The following is a 15694-nucleotide window of genomic DNA, read 5'->3' on the forward strand; positions in this document are numbered from 1 at the left end:
TTTAACTGTAATAACACCTATGCTGATATACGCGCATCTTGCTCTACATGCTGTGTGTTTTAAACGAAGACATAGACTCTCTTATTTTCGTTAACATCTGCGACATTCCATGGCCTCTCGCAACCGCGATTGTAATTCAGCTTTTATTTCATAAGTTGCTAAACCATGTTGCTCCAAATCATTTTTCAAATGTGTAATCTTCGGAAAGTTAAATTTAGCCATTTCAAAACAATTCTCACTTGTGGATCGTGAAAATAATAATAATCTACCTTTAAAGTTTCAAGTGGTAGCGTGACATAGTCTCCGAATACCAGCGTCGTCCGATTCGAAAATTAGTTTAGAGAAAAACACGTTTAACCCCGAGTTTTTATTTTTAAGATTCTTCCAATTGAATAACGGTTTTATAACTTTAACTAAACTCTGTTCAGGATAGCCAATTTAATAGAATTTCAAATATATCAGGCAGGTTATGATGACAGCTATAGCATAGACAACATGTCTACATCCAATGACTCGACTTTTATTTCATCCCCTAATTTTAACAAAATATTTGAGAAAAAAATGGTCGAACAACTTGGTTTTATCTAAAATATTTTTTTTTATTTACGGGCTGTACTTTGGTAGTCTGCTAAATAAACTAAGGTAGAAAAAACTTATACATAAGTCACTTTTTAAACATTAATAGAGTTACTTTTGTGTTGTGGTTGGGATCGCAAAGTTTTACACAATAAATGAATATGATATTATGTATTACAAATACTTTTTGTGCTTAAATATACAAATTTATATATATATATACATATATATATATATATTAATTTAAATGTTTATGACTAATCAGTATGTGTAAGTGTGTGATCCAAACTAATAAAATAATTTTTTAATTAATCTTAATTTATTAACACTCAGAAGACGCGGTGTCTGTCGACAGTTTGTGCAAGTCAGCGTAGTTGGCTATGGCGCGATGTAGGAACTCGTATTGTGCCTAAAAATTAATTAACGTTCAATATGAAATTTCTATTTGAAAATTTGTATTATGGGGTTAGAAGGGGTAAGAATTCTCTCAGTAGATTTCAGGGAAATTTATACAACTTTTTTTAACTGTTGGTTTTACGCCAAAAATTTGGAAAAATGTCTTGTACCCTCGATTTTGTTAATTAAAAAAACCTCGATCAGGCACTAGATTATTAAGTAAATATAATTTTTATTAATTTTAGATGAGTCTCCAAGGATTAGTGACTTCGGTTGGGACTGGATCAACACAAATATTTTTTTTTTTTTAATTTCTGTCAAGTCTTATTTAATGATGTTTATAAAATATTATTTACTAAGAAAAAAATTTTTGAAATTGACATTTTTTCATGTGTTCGCCTACAACTAACCCCTTATATAAATTTATTGATACTTACAAATGAATTTAATAGCCTTGGCCGCTGAGATCTTATTTTTCTGGCCGTTGAACAAATATCAATGCCCTTTTCGGTTCTCAACTGCTGCACTAATATGCACATAGTCACAAATATTGAGCTCCTATCGGTGCCCAGACTGTAAATTTTATATAATAACCAAATTTGATAAAAAAAAGTTACTATTTCCAGATATATTTACAATTTACCTGCAATGTACAGTCAATGGCGATTTACAATCCATACTTTTATCCCTGTTGTGATGATTTAACGCTTGGTCGACGAGTTCAATAATACCACGGCATACTTCTGGTACTTCGCCATCAACGGTCGGCCAACCATTGTACTGGAATTGTGTGACTTTTATTGTGTCATCAATTTTACAATTCGTTACGTTAAATTCTCGACGCGTGTAATATGGACAACTTTCGCTTTGCATATATTTTATAAGTATATGATCGTATTGGATTTCATCATCTGCCCAGTAACGTGGACATTTTCTGGGACTATCACCAATCTAAAATCGAAAAGTTATTATGCTTTAAAATAAATATATGTACAATTTTGTTTGTATATGTACCTCGGAAATCATGACGAGCGTAGTTATACTTTGTTCTGAAATCATGCGCCAAAAATCACCAATTGTGTTTTCCAAAGGATCTTGCGTGATTATAAATGCTTCCGAATTATCGTAACCCTCAACGAATGAAGCATTTATGTAGGTAGAGTTGTCTTTCATCGGTATTGGCGTTAGTATAACCTATAAAATACGTTAAACAAAAAAAAAAATTAATAGTGGGGACCGTAAAAGTTATGAGAAAAATGGGCAAAAAATCGACTTTAAATATTAAAATTTGATTTATATTATTTCCTCGAATAATAATCGTTCCATTTTGATTTTTATTTTTCGCTTACAAAACTTTTCTTTATTGCTCAGATAATAATAGTTATGCGGTAAGTTTTACATAAAACTTTTATTTATTGCTCAGATAATAATAGTTATGCGGTAAGTTTTACATAATTCTTACCCAATAAGTTGAAGAGTTAGCTTTTTGTTTTGCCTTTGCGATGTGAAAGTAATACCATGATAACATTACCCCTTTGTCAAAGCAAGCAGCTTCTTGCGGAGAAAAGGATGTGAACAACATTTTAGAGACATATCTCAAAAACTCAGGGACTATTTCGACTATATACAGATAGACGAAAATGACTAAATCAGTTCAGCTCGTCAGGCTGATCATTTTCCAAACATATATTTTTTATAGCCTCCGACGTTTCTTTCTAGGTGTTACAGACTTCGTGGCAAACCTTCAGGGTAAAAAATATATAATACTCACTCTATTACGATCGTAAGGTATGACCGCTTCGCTACGATTTTTCGGCATATTTTCCTTATTGCTTCCTACTTCCGAGGATTTTGCAGTTTCATCAGTTATGGCAAGAAGCTTCTGCAAAAGAAAACATAATTTTAAATGTATTTGTCAAATCATTTAATAGTTTTGCCGGAATTAACCTCGAATTCAATTTCTAATCTGCTTTTATCCTTTCCATCGTTTAACTTCTGTTTTAGACTATCAATTTGACTGGATAGCGAAATAGCCGAAAGCTCTGTATTGCCAAATTGTGCAATATCAAGTAGCGAACGGTATAGAAATATGTACTGTTTCTAAGAAAAGAAAGAAATAATACAAAAAAAGTTAATAAAAGTAAAATATTTATTTCTTTAGTCAACGACATACCAGTGATTGCACGAGGAAGTTTCTTTGATGTCGCAAATCGCAAACTGTATTAAATATCGATACTTGATCTTCCTCTTCTAGCTGTTGTATCAGCGAATCTAATGCCACGAGTGTGCCGGTACGACCGACACCTGCGCTGCAATGCACCAAAATAGGGCCTCGTTGTACGGAGTAAACAGCGTTGATTTGGCGCACAAATTTGATTATACCATGTGGATGTTCCGGTGCCATGAAATCCTTCCAAACCAAGTAGTGATACTGTGTGATTTGGCGACGTTCCTCATCTTCATCGTTACCAGCGGCGTTACGTCTGGTAACATCTAAATTTCTCACTAAGTAATCACCCATTTTTCGTTCAGCCACAAATTTTACCGTAATTTCGCCAAATTGCTTGGCATCTGATATCTTTTCAGGCCAATATTTTGCACATTTCGACTTATTGTACTCTTCTAAATTGGTCAACATGACTATAATCTCTAAATGTTGCTCCCAAATCATACGCCAAAAATCATTTACCGTACTTTCCATTGGTCCCTGCGCACAAATGAACTTTTTACGTTCCCTATAACCAATAACAAAGTTAGCATTTATATAATCTGAACCCTGTATGCCATTTAATTGTGATAATTTAACGCGCGTCTGGTCGTAGGCCTTAATATCTGGATAACGATTTTTCGATGCATTTTCTTTTATATCGGAGTTTTTTGTTGTGCGATCACTAAACCGATTTGGCAACATTTCGTATTCACGCAAAAACCCATAATCGGTGTCTTTGTGACGATTTCGATAGGCTGTGCACAAGTCTGCCTTGTGTATTGGACCAATATCTGATGCTTTACCATTACCCGAACCAATAAAGTGTCTATGATTCGGTGTGCGTCCACGAAATAGCGCGCGACTGTAAAAAAATAAAATGTATATAAAATAAATATAGAAAGATTTAAATTGCTATTTTACACCGCTTACCTTAGTGAGTCTCGTAAACTGATTTCCTCGCCAGGTACCGTGTTTTTTGTATTGTGATGCAAATAGCAAGTGGCGCCAATAAGCAGCAATACTATACCGATGAGTAGAGCAAGCGCTTGTATGAAAATATTTAGCACCATAGAAAAGTTTTGATCCGATTGGAAGTTTTCGGCCACAGTACCAGGTGTCATTATTTCGAAGTAATTGCTGTATTCAGTAAGTACAATATCACCATCGCGTACTATAGAAACATCGGATAAATGCACATATTTTTTTATTGGAACTATATATAAAATAATGACTAGACTTATACAAAATTTCGTTTTTAAGTCAATTAAAATTAAAAAAGTAGAATGGAACTTATCTGACTTTCAACTAGTTACCTATAACTTCTAGAAAGCCCGTGTAGTTGCTATTCATGTCAATCTCGCCATCGATTATATCATTTGACGACAGCTGATAGCTCTGCACTGCATTTGTACGCGATTCATTTTCACCAATCATTAAATTATCAAATGAAATATCACTGTTGACGCCAGCAACAACTTTCGGGTGACGCCTACGTCTGCGACGTCGTTTTTTATCTAAAATTTTTGAAGCAGCTTCGGTGAGATTGCTGGCTTTCAATTGTTCGCGTTGTGATAGTTCCGGTGTAGTTTTCAATACAGCTGACGAAGTTATAAAAGAAAGTAATAATATAACTAATTTTTATTACCATTTCAAATAATGATTTATACTTACTATCCGTATGCTCTACAAGTGGCAATTCAGTTTTCGGTGCTGGTTCATTTGGTTGAATACGCAAAAATGGACGTCCCCTCAAACAATAGCGACAAGCTTTATCTGCTTCGGCGGCACTTACGCCCTGATGTTCAAAAAATCGTTTACCGTCACCCAAAAATATTTCGGAACGAAAATAGTCATCCGAAAACATTTCAGCCAAGTATGCACCACCTTCAGTATTATTTAGTGCATGCACCTCCTGATATGTGGATATGTTGAGCTTCTCGGGTGTGGGTAATTCATTTTTATTATTGCCCATACGTACTAGATACAAACGATAACAACAAATCGGTCCGTTGCGTTCGCTAATACGTGGCACAAACAATTTAAAAACACACTTCTCATCGTTCGTCTTCACCTTTGTCCACATAATACGACTGATCGCATCAGGCACAGCGATAGGCATAATACATTGAGCGCTGGCCGGTTCTCCAATTTTGCGATGGCGTGTAATGGCCGATACTGTGACTGTGTAATTTGTATTTGGATTTACGCCATTGTAGATTGTGCTGTGGTGCGGATCATCTACACGTCTTATCTTTGGACCCCATGTTTCGTTACGCAATTTTCCATCCAACTTATATGTAGCTAGGCCATCCAACTGTATGTGATATGAGACCACTTTGCCATTCGGCACTTTTGGCACATTCCAACGTACCCCGACCGAGTGACGTGTATTATTTCTGTGTTCGCAAGTAATATAGAGGTCTGTGGGTTCACTGGCAACACCATCCATTGTTGTACCATTTACAACTTCTGACCAGGGACCGCATTGTTTGGTGATATTACTGCAGGCACGTACCTTAAATTCATATTCAGTCGCCGTTTTGAGATTATCAAACATATATGGCAGATTTCGAGAATTCTGTGAGTATAGGGTATTTTCAACAATACGTCGCGTTTCACCAGCTTCGACAACAACCAACTCATAATATTGTATGTATGGCAATATTTCAGGTGGTGGAGGATCCCAACCGATGGTAATTGTTGACGGTGTACTACCGGTTGTGCCTACTTTTGGTATAAAAATGGGGTCTCTTTCCAATGTTCGCACGGGTAATGGATATTGATACGGTTGACCACTGCCAATGCTATTTTTAGCACTGATGCGTAAATTATAGCTGGTATTTGGTTGAAATTTTTCCAAAACATAGGAATTATTACGTCCACCGATTTGATGATTATAATATTTAAGTTCGGATGAACCTTCCTCTTTATATTGTATGAAGTAGTTTTGCACTGGATCGTTACCATCATTCACAGTCCAATTTAAGTATATCTTATCCGCACCCACAACCATCACATAGTCTATGCTCACTTGTGGTTTCTCCATAACTAATACTGCCATATCCTTTTTAGTGATAATTGCACCAAATACATCGTATACTGCACAGCTGTATGTACCATTTTCTTTCTTGTAAACTTCAGTTAAACTAAGCGTGTGATTAATATGTGTGGAATTCACAAAACTGAGATTCGAGGCTTTGTCTAAAAAGTCAACAGCTGAGTTTTCATCCTTCAGCCATTTCAATTGCTTGTAAAATGTATCGTTGTGTGGAAACACTTCTATCAGGCAATATAGTTCCACAGCATGACCGCTTTTCTGTTTGACCTTTTCGTCACTGCTTGCAACGATCAGCGGTGTTTGCCACACTTGCACGGTAAAACTAGACACGCTCTCATTTCGTATTAGTTCGCACGTATATATGCCCGCATCTGCAAACTGTGCATCAGTTACCAATAATGTACTTTCGTAATTCCTTTTTGTTTCTTCTTCGATTTCATTGATGCTTTCAATGGCAGACGGTTTGCTATATGATGTGGTTATTCTGTAAGAGAAATATATACAATGAATGAGGTTTTATAAAAGAATGATATAAGACGTCATAAGGGAAGCAACAGTATCTGAATGGACTCTAATAGATTAATGAATTAATTAACGTTCGGTCACTTCACTTAATTATTATTAAATAAAATGTATGCTCTTTGTAGGTACATATTATGTGAAAAATAATATCAAAAATGTCTTTCTTTTTATGCTGGGATCTTTTATAAAAATATATAATTTATTATTTACAATATAGAAATTTATTAAATGAAACCTTTGTCAATTGGTTTAACAGAGAGCTGGATGAAGTAACAATCTTTACGGCCTAGATTTGACAGCAGCATACCACGACAAAGTGAGCAGGATTTTTATGATTTTATGCAACAAAACAATGATTGTGGTTTATAAACTTGTTTTTGTCATTCTTGCAGTTTATACAAATGAGGTATATGGATTAAATTTTCAAAAATACTTATAATAAAAATGTAACAAAAAAACTTAAATAGTATCGAATCGATCTTATTTTACCTTTTATTATTATTTGGAATAACTTGTTCGTTGTGCTTCCATGTTACATTGCTTACAAATTGTAGAGTTGTGTTGCAGATTATCGTAAAATTGTGACCAATCTCAACGGCTATCAGTTCTGAAAACCAAAGTTGGTATTTTATGATGTAAATAAGTCTTTAAAATAAAAAATGCTCGCGAATCAAAATATTATTTCTTAGTATGCATATAGAGAGATGGTTATAAATGTATACCTTATTTTGGCTGGAAATTTATGATCTAATCTAAACTGTATGAGGTAGCTAATTTTGGTAAAATTGCTTTTATTCTGGGTTAAAGTATAGACACAATTTGTTGCAGCTATGATATTTACAGGTGTTTCCACCTACAAGCATCACACCTTCGTCTTTACATTTTATCACAAGTTTTACTTTCCATAAATTGAGTCGGTTTGGTTATTTGGAAACAAAGATTCGTGCCTACTTCCATTACTTAGGTCGAAACACAAATTTTGCATCTGTGGTATTTACAAAGATTAAACAATTTCATCATTCAATACGTTTTATCTTTCAGAAAAAATATTTGGGTACATATGAAAGGGTTGTCGGTTATGTGTGTATGTAGTTATTTTCCGGCTATTCCCGTTTCTCATACCCCTCAAAATGACCAACTTATTGGGCGTCGTCAGTGTACACTCATACCAGAATATGCTCTTACTTTCGTCTGTCTTATCTATGCAGTTGCTGAAGAAATTGGTAATTCTTTGCACAATATTTTTTGTCATAAATTTCATTTTTGCTGAATTACTAATGCAAATATTTTGTTTTTAGTTTTCTCATATACACAACAAACAAAAATATTGCCTAGCATAACACACACAAACACAACTTATGTATACTACACCCTGTTTACTGTATTTCGGAGAATTTATATGCATTTTATTTATTTTACATTTATAACTAAAGCTAAAGCTTGCATACCTTGAGATTGTACTCCTTTTATGTGTTCATTCATAAATAAAACAATGGAAATGAGTATTTTTAAAATTGAAAACAAAAAGAACCGCTTCCGGCATAAACTGTATGGAGAATTTTTCGAATTTATGTGATTCATTTTTCGTATCAGTTTATGTTTTCCGTGGGCAGTGGTTACACTTAATTGATAAAAACTAATTCCTATTTTAATATAAAAAACACTATAGAAAAATATTCTAAGCGCAACATCACAACTGTAAAATATTTGATATACGCCGGATCCACAAACAAAATTTTACTTCCTAATACAGCAGGCAGGGTTTTATGCTGGTATTCACAAAATTATCTATTTGTTGCTTACATATCGTTTGGTAAAAAAGACCGGTTTGGGTATGAAACACAGAGACTCACATAAGAATGAATTATCTTGTGACGAAATAACTGGCGTATCCAAGTAAATAAAGATGCAACTTTACATCATATTCTCGCTTAAATTCTAAAATTAGTACAAAAGGAATGAGATGCGTTACCGCCACTCTTATTTAGGTATTCGCCACATAAAATCTATGGGTGTGAGAAAGTTTTGACAGTAATTTGTCACTGCTGTATTTATTTAGGGACGGAAGTAAGATATTTGGAGATTGAAGTCATGTGTAGAAGTTCATGTAGGTAGGTAGGTAGGTAGGAGTGCAGCCCAGGGCTCAATTAGCACTTGATGTGCCATTTTGATAAGTTCATGTAAGTGAGGAAAGTTCTCTAAGCTCCTTTCACTTGGGAGCTCCCAGAAATAATTCTTTTACATACGACTCAACCAACTCGTCGTTTTTCTCACTTCCGTTGTTAGACCAAGTATTCTCTGGGTAGAAAAACAATATCCGATTAAACACGAGCTAAAGTGAGAAGGCGAACTATCCCTCCCTAGGGTTGTGGTCTGGCTTTGGGATCTTCTTCTTCTTCTTAATTAGCGTAGACACCGCTTACGCGATTATAGCCGAGTTAACAACAGCGCGCCAGTCGTTTCTTCTTTTCGCTACGTGGCGCCAATTGGATATTCCAAGCGTAGCCACGTCCCTCTCCACCTGGTCCTTCCAACGGAGTGGAGGTCTTCCTTTTCCTCTGCTTCCCCCGGCGGGTATAGCGTCAATTGCTTTCAGAGCTGGAGTGTTTTCGTCCATCCAGACAACATGAACTAGCCAGCGGAGCCGCGGTCTTTTAATTCGCTGAACTATTCCGATGTCATCGTATATCTCCTACAGCTCATCGTTCCATCGAACGCGATATTCGCCGTGGCCAATGCGCAAAGGACCATAAATCTTTCGCAGAACATTTCTCTCTAAAACTCGCAACATCGACTCATCAGTTGTTGTCATCGTCCAAGCCTCTGCACCATATAGCAGGATGGGAATTATGAGTGACTTATAGAGTTTGGTTTTTGTTCGTCGAGAGAGGACTTTACTTTTCAACTGCCTACTCAGTCCGAAGTAGCACCTGTTGACAAGAGTAATCCTGCGTTGGATTTCCAGGCTGACATTGTTGGTGGTGTTAATACTGGTTCCTAAATTGACGAAATTATCTACAACTTCAAAGTTATGACTGTCAACAGTGACGTGAGTGCCAAGTCGCGAGTGCGACGACTGTTTGTTTGATGACAGGAGATATTTCGTCCATTTCATGTGCTTCCTTGTCCGATGATATCAATATCAGCATCTGTACACTCTTATAGAAGATGGTACCTTCTCTATTTAGTTCTGCAGCTCAAACTATTTTCTTCAGAAGCAGGTTGAAGAAGTCGCACGATAGGGAGTCGCCTTGTCTGAAACCTGTTTTGGTATCGAACGGCTCGGAGAGGTCCTTCCCGATCCTGACGGAGCTTTTCGTGTTGCTCAACGTCAGTTTACACAGCCGTATTAGTTTTGCGGCGATACCAAATTCAGACATCGCGGCATAAATGCAGCTCCTTTTCGTGCTGTCGAAACAGCTTTGAAATCGACGAAGAGGTGGTGTGTGTCGATTCTTCTTTCACGGGTCTTTTCCAAGATTTGGCGCATGGTGAATATCTGGTCGGTTGTTGATTTTCTAGGTCTAAAGCCACACTGATAAGGTCCAATCAGTTTGTTGACGGTGGGCTTTAATCTTTCACACAATACGCTCGATAGAACCTTAAATGCGATGTTGAGGAGGCTAATCCCACGGTAGTTGGCGCAGATTGTGGGGTCTCCTTTTTTATGGATTGGGCATAGCACACTTAAATTGCTTTCGTCCGACCATATTTTACAAAGAAGCTGATGCCTGCTCCTTATCAGTTCTTCGCCGCCGTGTTTGAATAGCTCGGCCGGCAATCCGTCGGCCCCTGCCGCTTTGTTGTTCTTCAGGCTGGCAATTGCTATTCGAACTTCTTCATGGTCGGGTGATGGAACGTCTGCTCCATCGTCATCGTTTGGGGAATCGGGTTCTCCTTCTCCTGGTGTTGTGCGTTCACTGCCATTCAGCAGGGTGGAGAAGTGTTCCCTCCATAATCTAAGTATGCTCTGGGCATCGGTGACTAGATCACCTTTGGAGGTTCTACAAGAGTATGCTCTGGTCTTGAAACCTTCTGTAAGCCGACGCATTTTTTCGTAGAATTTTCGAGCATTACCCCTGTCGGCCAGCTTCGTACTCACGCATTTCCGGCCTCGTTCTTTTTCTGGCTGCAAATGCGTCTCGCTTCCCCCTTCAACTCTCGGTATCTATCCCATCCCGAGAGTGTTGTGGTCGATCGTAACGTTGCGAGGTAGGCAGCCTGTTTTCTCTCCGCTGCAACACGGCACTCCTCGTCGTACCAGCTGTTCTTTTGCGTTTTCCGAAAACCAATGGTTTCGGTTGCAGCTGTACGTAAGGAATTTGAAATGCCGCCCCAGAGTTCCCTTATACCGAGTTGTTGACGAGTGCTCTCAGAGAGCAGGAGTGCAAGCCGAGTAGAAAATCGTTCGGCTATCTGTTGCGATTACAGCTTCTCGACGTCGAACTTTCCTTGTGTTTGTTGGCTGAATTTACCGACCGTAGTGCCAAAGATACCTTCTATGCCCACCCTGGCGTTAAAATCGCCAGCTCTCATAAGTGCGCTCCAAGCACTCATAAAAGGCATCTTTGGTCACATCGTCCTTCTCTTCCGTCGGGGCGTGGGCGCAAATCAGTGATATGTTGGAGAACCTCGCTTTGATGCGGATTGTAGCTAGACGTTCATTCACCGGAGTGAATGACAGTACTCGGCGACGGAGTCTCTCTCCCACCACGAATACCACACCAAACTTGCGCTCCTTTATATGGCCACTGTAGTAAATGCTACAAGGACCTACTCGTCTTTGTCCTTGTCCCGTCCATCGCATTTCTTGAACGGCTGTGATGTCAGCCTTTATTTTCACGAGGACATCAACCAGCTGGGCAGCGGCACCTTCCCAATTAAGGGACCGGACATTCCAGGTGCATGCCCTTAAATCGTAGTCCTTATTTCGTTTGCCATGGTCGTCATCAAAAGGGGGGTCCGCTTTTGGGTTTTAACCACAACCACCACGATACTCCCCGAGGTTCCAGTCCGCATGAGCAGGTTGAAGTAAACTCCAAGTGCTCCTGCTCCCCGTGGTACCAATATTAAGTCTTCGGTCAGATTTCGTAGCCGAAGCCCTTACCAGTTGAGCTTCCATACGGCTCTGGATTGGTGGCGAGGGGTTGGACCCCATACACATATCACATACACACACCACTTATACAAAATCTAACCCTAATTCCCAGCTAACCGCGTTCGCCGCTTAAACAACTCACGCGCCCATATCTAATGCTGACCCCATTCACACGGACAATCGGTGGACGAACCGGTGAAAATCTGCCATTAAGCAGCATTACCACCTTTTTCTCCCTGATATGTCAACCCCCACAGCTACACCCCAAGTATTCACTATCTCTAAAAGATCTCCTTCCGCCCGCTCTAAGTCAGACCGCGAGCGACCTTTAACCATAAGAAGAAGGTCGTCCGCGTACACACAACATTTACAGAGTGGCTCGAGCTGCCCAAGCAGAGTGTCCATCATAAGGTTCCAAATATATGGACCACAGATGGAACCCTGCGGTCAGCCACGAACAACTCCAATCTCCACAATCCCATTCATGCCGACCAGAGAGGCCTTTCTGTCCAAAAAATAACTCCGCCAAAGAGTAAATTTTGGACAGCCCAGCTCCTCCAGCCGTTGCACCACTCGATTCCAGCTTAGGTAATCAAACGCCCCCTTGAAGTCAACAAATATGTCCTTGGCTATGAAATTTTCCCTAACGACATTCTAAGCGAACCTATCGATCGTATGCCATTCGGTCGGCTCATTCACAATGTGGAGACCATTAGTTACCACCCATTCGCTTAATGCCTCGCTTCGACTGTGACTTTGGTATCCAGACGAATGTCGAGATACTTTACTAAACCACATCGAGGACGAGGCATTCACATCCAGGCCTAGGTAAGGCTCTAGGAGCTCGCTACATTTACAGTATAAACTAGCGACAGTCATCATACCGAACTCCCCTTCTATCGCGACACATGCACCCAGTTGTGAAGAATCCACAACTACGCAATCGTAGTTGGGTTCATTCACAATTATTGCGGCCGTGAAGACCTTAACGGCATAAGGGCCCTGACAGTAAAGCTGGATGATCACTCCCATTAGGGCCTGGCGAGGGCGCGCTCAACAATGCCACAGTAAAACGGGCACACAGCTGACATCATAAGCTGCCCAACTGGCCTACACTTAAATGCACAGTTCCGGCAATGGGGTGCATTGACGCAACCGGCAGCTTTGGGGCCTTCTTGACCGCACGCAGAAGGAAAACCACTTGATGTAGCACCTACCTGCCTCCAAGAGAGGATACATCAACTTGTCTGTACCCCCAAGGACGACATTGGTACTACCAGCAGGGGTCACCTTCCAGGGACGACTGACCATCCTTACGTCAGACCTCAGCCGGAGTAGCTCCTCCATGAATTCCTAATGGTTGATCTCCGTATGGACCCCCTGGACCACAACCCGAGGACCCAACTTCCGGTTGACAGTCACGTCCAACTCCACCTTCTCGAATTTCTTGTTATTCGCCACACTTTCCCTCTCTAAAACAGAGGGAGTGGGGAGTGCCCCACCTTCTTTAATTGGTCGGACTTCGTGGACCCTCACTCCGAGTGAGGGACCCACCTTCTTCATCACTTCCTTAGAGGAAGTTGCAGGCCGACCAGGTCTCCACTGGCTTCGGCGTCACCGGTGCGATTGCTTTAAGCACAGTTGCTGGAGGCGCAGGCATTGGGACCGTCGAGGAGTGCCTCCCACAACTTCCCTTAAGGGCGTCTATTTGATCTCGAAGATGGGCATTCTCGGTAATAACCGTCATCAGAGCGCCTCATATTTTGAAGCAAGCTTTAATAGCCCCTTCGCAGTCCCTGTCTCGAAGTTTTTCGCATCGAACACCAATGCACTCATTTGGCCCGTAATTTTTTTTGCAGCCGCAACACATGGCTCACTGCCCCACCCCGCATACCCTCTTTATTGGCACTCGCGACGCTAGTGCCCACTTCCGTAGCGCCCTCTTTCTCACGCCCGACGCCCGTTCCTTTGCCCACCTTACTAGCCGGATGAGCTTTCACAGCCACGCTCCCACTACCCCTTCCTCCCTCATTTTCGCACACATTACGCGGCGATCCCGTAAGCGCAACCGCTTTCTCAGGGGTGGCCACATTGGCACTCCCACCACAACTACCGCTCCCTCCCTCATTTTCGCACTCGTTACGCGGCGACCCCGTAGGCGCCTTACGCCGCGGTGGGGACATTAACGGAGGTCCCACCACTTCCACCTTTCCACCCGACGTGGAATCATCCACCACCGTAGGTTCTCCGCTTCCAGAGAGAGTCTTAGCCCTCTTTCTCTGTCTTGGAGGCAGACGGACTGATACGCCAAAACAGTTCGGTGTTGCAGTCTCCAAAGCTGGACAGATACTGGTACCCTTTGGGCAATCCTGTCCAGATCCTTCTGACACTGAATCAACTGAACGCCAGATGCTTAGCACATTACTACTGTCAGGCAGTCTAGTCAGAGAAACTAAAAACATAGAGAAGGTGCAAATTGAATTCTGTATGATGTTCGATTTGACGGCTAACAGCTATTTAGCAGAAATAAGCACGTTCAATGGCAGAAATATATGTAAAACGACTGAATTCATGCTAGAATGAATATTTGTCTTTGTTCATTCTCACACAGAGAATGTAAAAAAGCATTCTCTGAGTCACATATGCGTGATTATTTTGTATTATATAAACCATTTTTTTCCGAAAAATGGTAAAAATTTTAATTTTTTTAAAAAAACGGGAAAAATTAAATAAAAAATAATTTTAAATAAATTATTTATCTATATGTTTGCGAAAGCAAATGCCAGCCACATACATATGTATGTACAAAACAAGTGTCGCACGCATCTTTCGCATCTCCGTTGTCACGGTCAACCAATGGCCGAAACTGGCGTTTTGTCCAAGAGTCAATCTGTCGAAGCATTGACGCGACGACAAAACGCCACAACAATGTGTGATGATAGAAAATCCAAGCTGTGCCGAAAAAATAAACGAATGGCCGCCGATTGTCTCCGCTTCCCTTGCCGCGTAAATATGTATGTTCTAAGATAAGTTATAAATAGTGTAACTAACACGACTTTTTTTTATATTGTATACATATATATGTAGATGTAGTAAATGTAATGAATAATATACATAATGTCTATGCCATCTACCGACTTTAGTAAAGCATTCAACAGAGTCAATCACAGCATCTTGCTGAACAAGTTAAATTCGATCGGCATTTATGGTAGCGCCTTGAAGAGGATCAGTTCCTATTTAACAGGCAGAAAATTTCAAGTCAAGATCATTTATCTAGTTATAGAGAGGTATACAGAGTGGCCCAAAAGTCAGAAGATGATTAGAAGATGCTATAAATTTTGCAATTGATCTCTAATGTAAGTTCTGTTTTGATATTTGTGTAGTAAACACATGCGAAATACACGTAAATGAACAATGGTACGCTATACTGCTTGCCACAACCGATATGCTGAAGGATGCATTTCCCGGGCGCCTAATCTACCGTTTTGGCGATTTGCACTGGCCAGCAAGATCGCCTGATTTGACCGCTCCAGACTTCTTTTTGTGGGGCTTCTTGAAGTCGCGGGTTTATGTCAACAAACCTTAGACTATTGCAGGTCTTAAAGACAATATCCGTCAAGAATGTGAGGACCTATCGGCAGAAGCTCTGGCCAAAGTGATGGAAAATGCCATAAAAAGGGCTCAAATGAGAATCAACTGTGGCGGCAGCCATTTACATATCATATTTTCGACTTGATGTAAAAAAATTTAAAAGGCCAAATAAAAATAATCCACAAGCAGAATCAAAGTTTTTCATTTTTTAAAAAAGTTTTTCATTTTCCAAAAAACATCGGAA

At 39.8% G+C, this 15694-nt stretch overlaps 1 protein-coding gene across 1 annotated transcript; it reads right to left on the minus strand.

Moving 5' to 3' along the window:
- Positions 1–574: 574 nt before the first annotated feature.
- LOC120776842 (tyrosine-protein phosphatase 69D) lies at positions 575–8492 on the minus strand. The gene is made up of 12 exons (XM_040107868.1): positions 8210–8492; positions 7251–7368; positions 4853–6723; positions 4495–4779; positions 4112–4352; positions 3146–4043; positions 2920–3072; positions 2744–2854; positions 1987–2166; positions 1616–1923; positions 1410–1545; positions 575–985 (listed from the first exon to the last, which is right to left on the minus strand). Exons 1-12 carry the CDS (start codon positions 8340–8342, stop codon positions 899–901), a joined length of 4521 nt encoding a protein of 1506 aa, XP_039963802.1. The 5' UTR covers positions 8343–8492; the 3' UTR covers positions 575–898.
- Between the last annotated feature and the right edge of the window lie 7202 nt (positions 8493–15694).

This window comes from Bactrocera tryoni, chromosome 5 (assembly GCF_016617805.1).
Source record: "Bactrocera tryoni isolate S06 chromosome 5, CSIRO_BtryS06_freeze2, whole genome shotgun sequence".
Classification (NCBI taxonomy): domain Eukaryota; kingdom Metazoa; phylum Arthropoda; class Insecta; order Diptera; family Tephritidae; genus Bactrocera; species Bactrocera tryoni.

Excerpts from the sequence above, each read along its gene's own strand:
- LOC120776842 (XM_040107868.1), bottom strand. The coding sequence starts at position 8,342 with ATGAATCACATAAATTCGAAAAATTCTCCATACAGTTTATGCCGGAAG. Across the intron at positions 4,044-4,111 it reads AGTTTACGAGACTCACTAAG|TCGCGCGCTATTTCGTGGAC; the intron begins GTAAGCGGTGTA and ends ATTTTTTTACAG. Across the intron at positions 2,167-2,743 it reads TACCTTACGATCGTAATAGA|GTTATACTAACGCCAATACC; the intron begins GTGAGTATTATA and ends CGTATTTTATAG.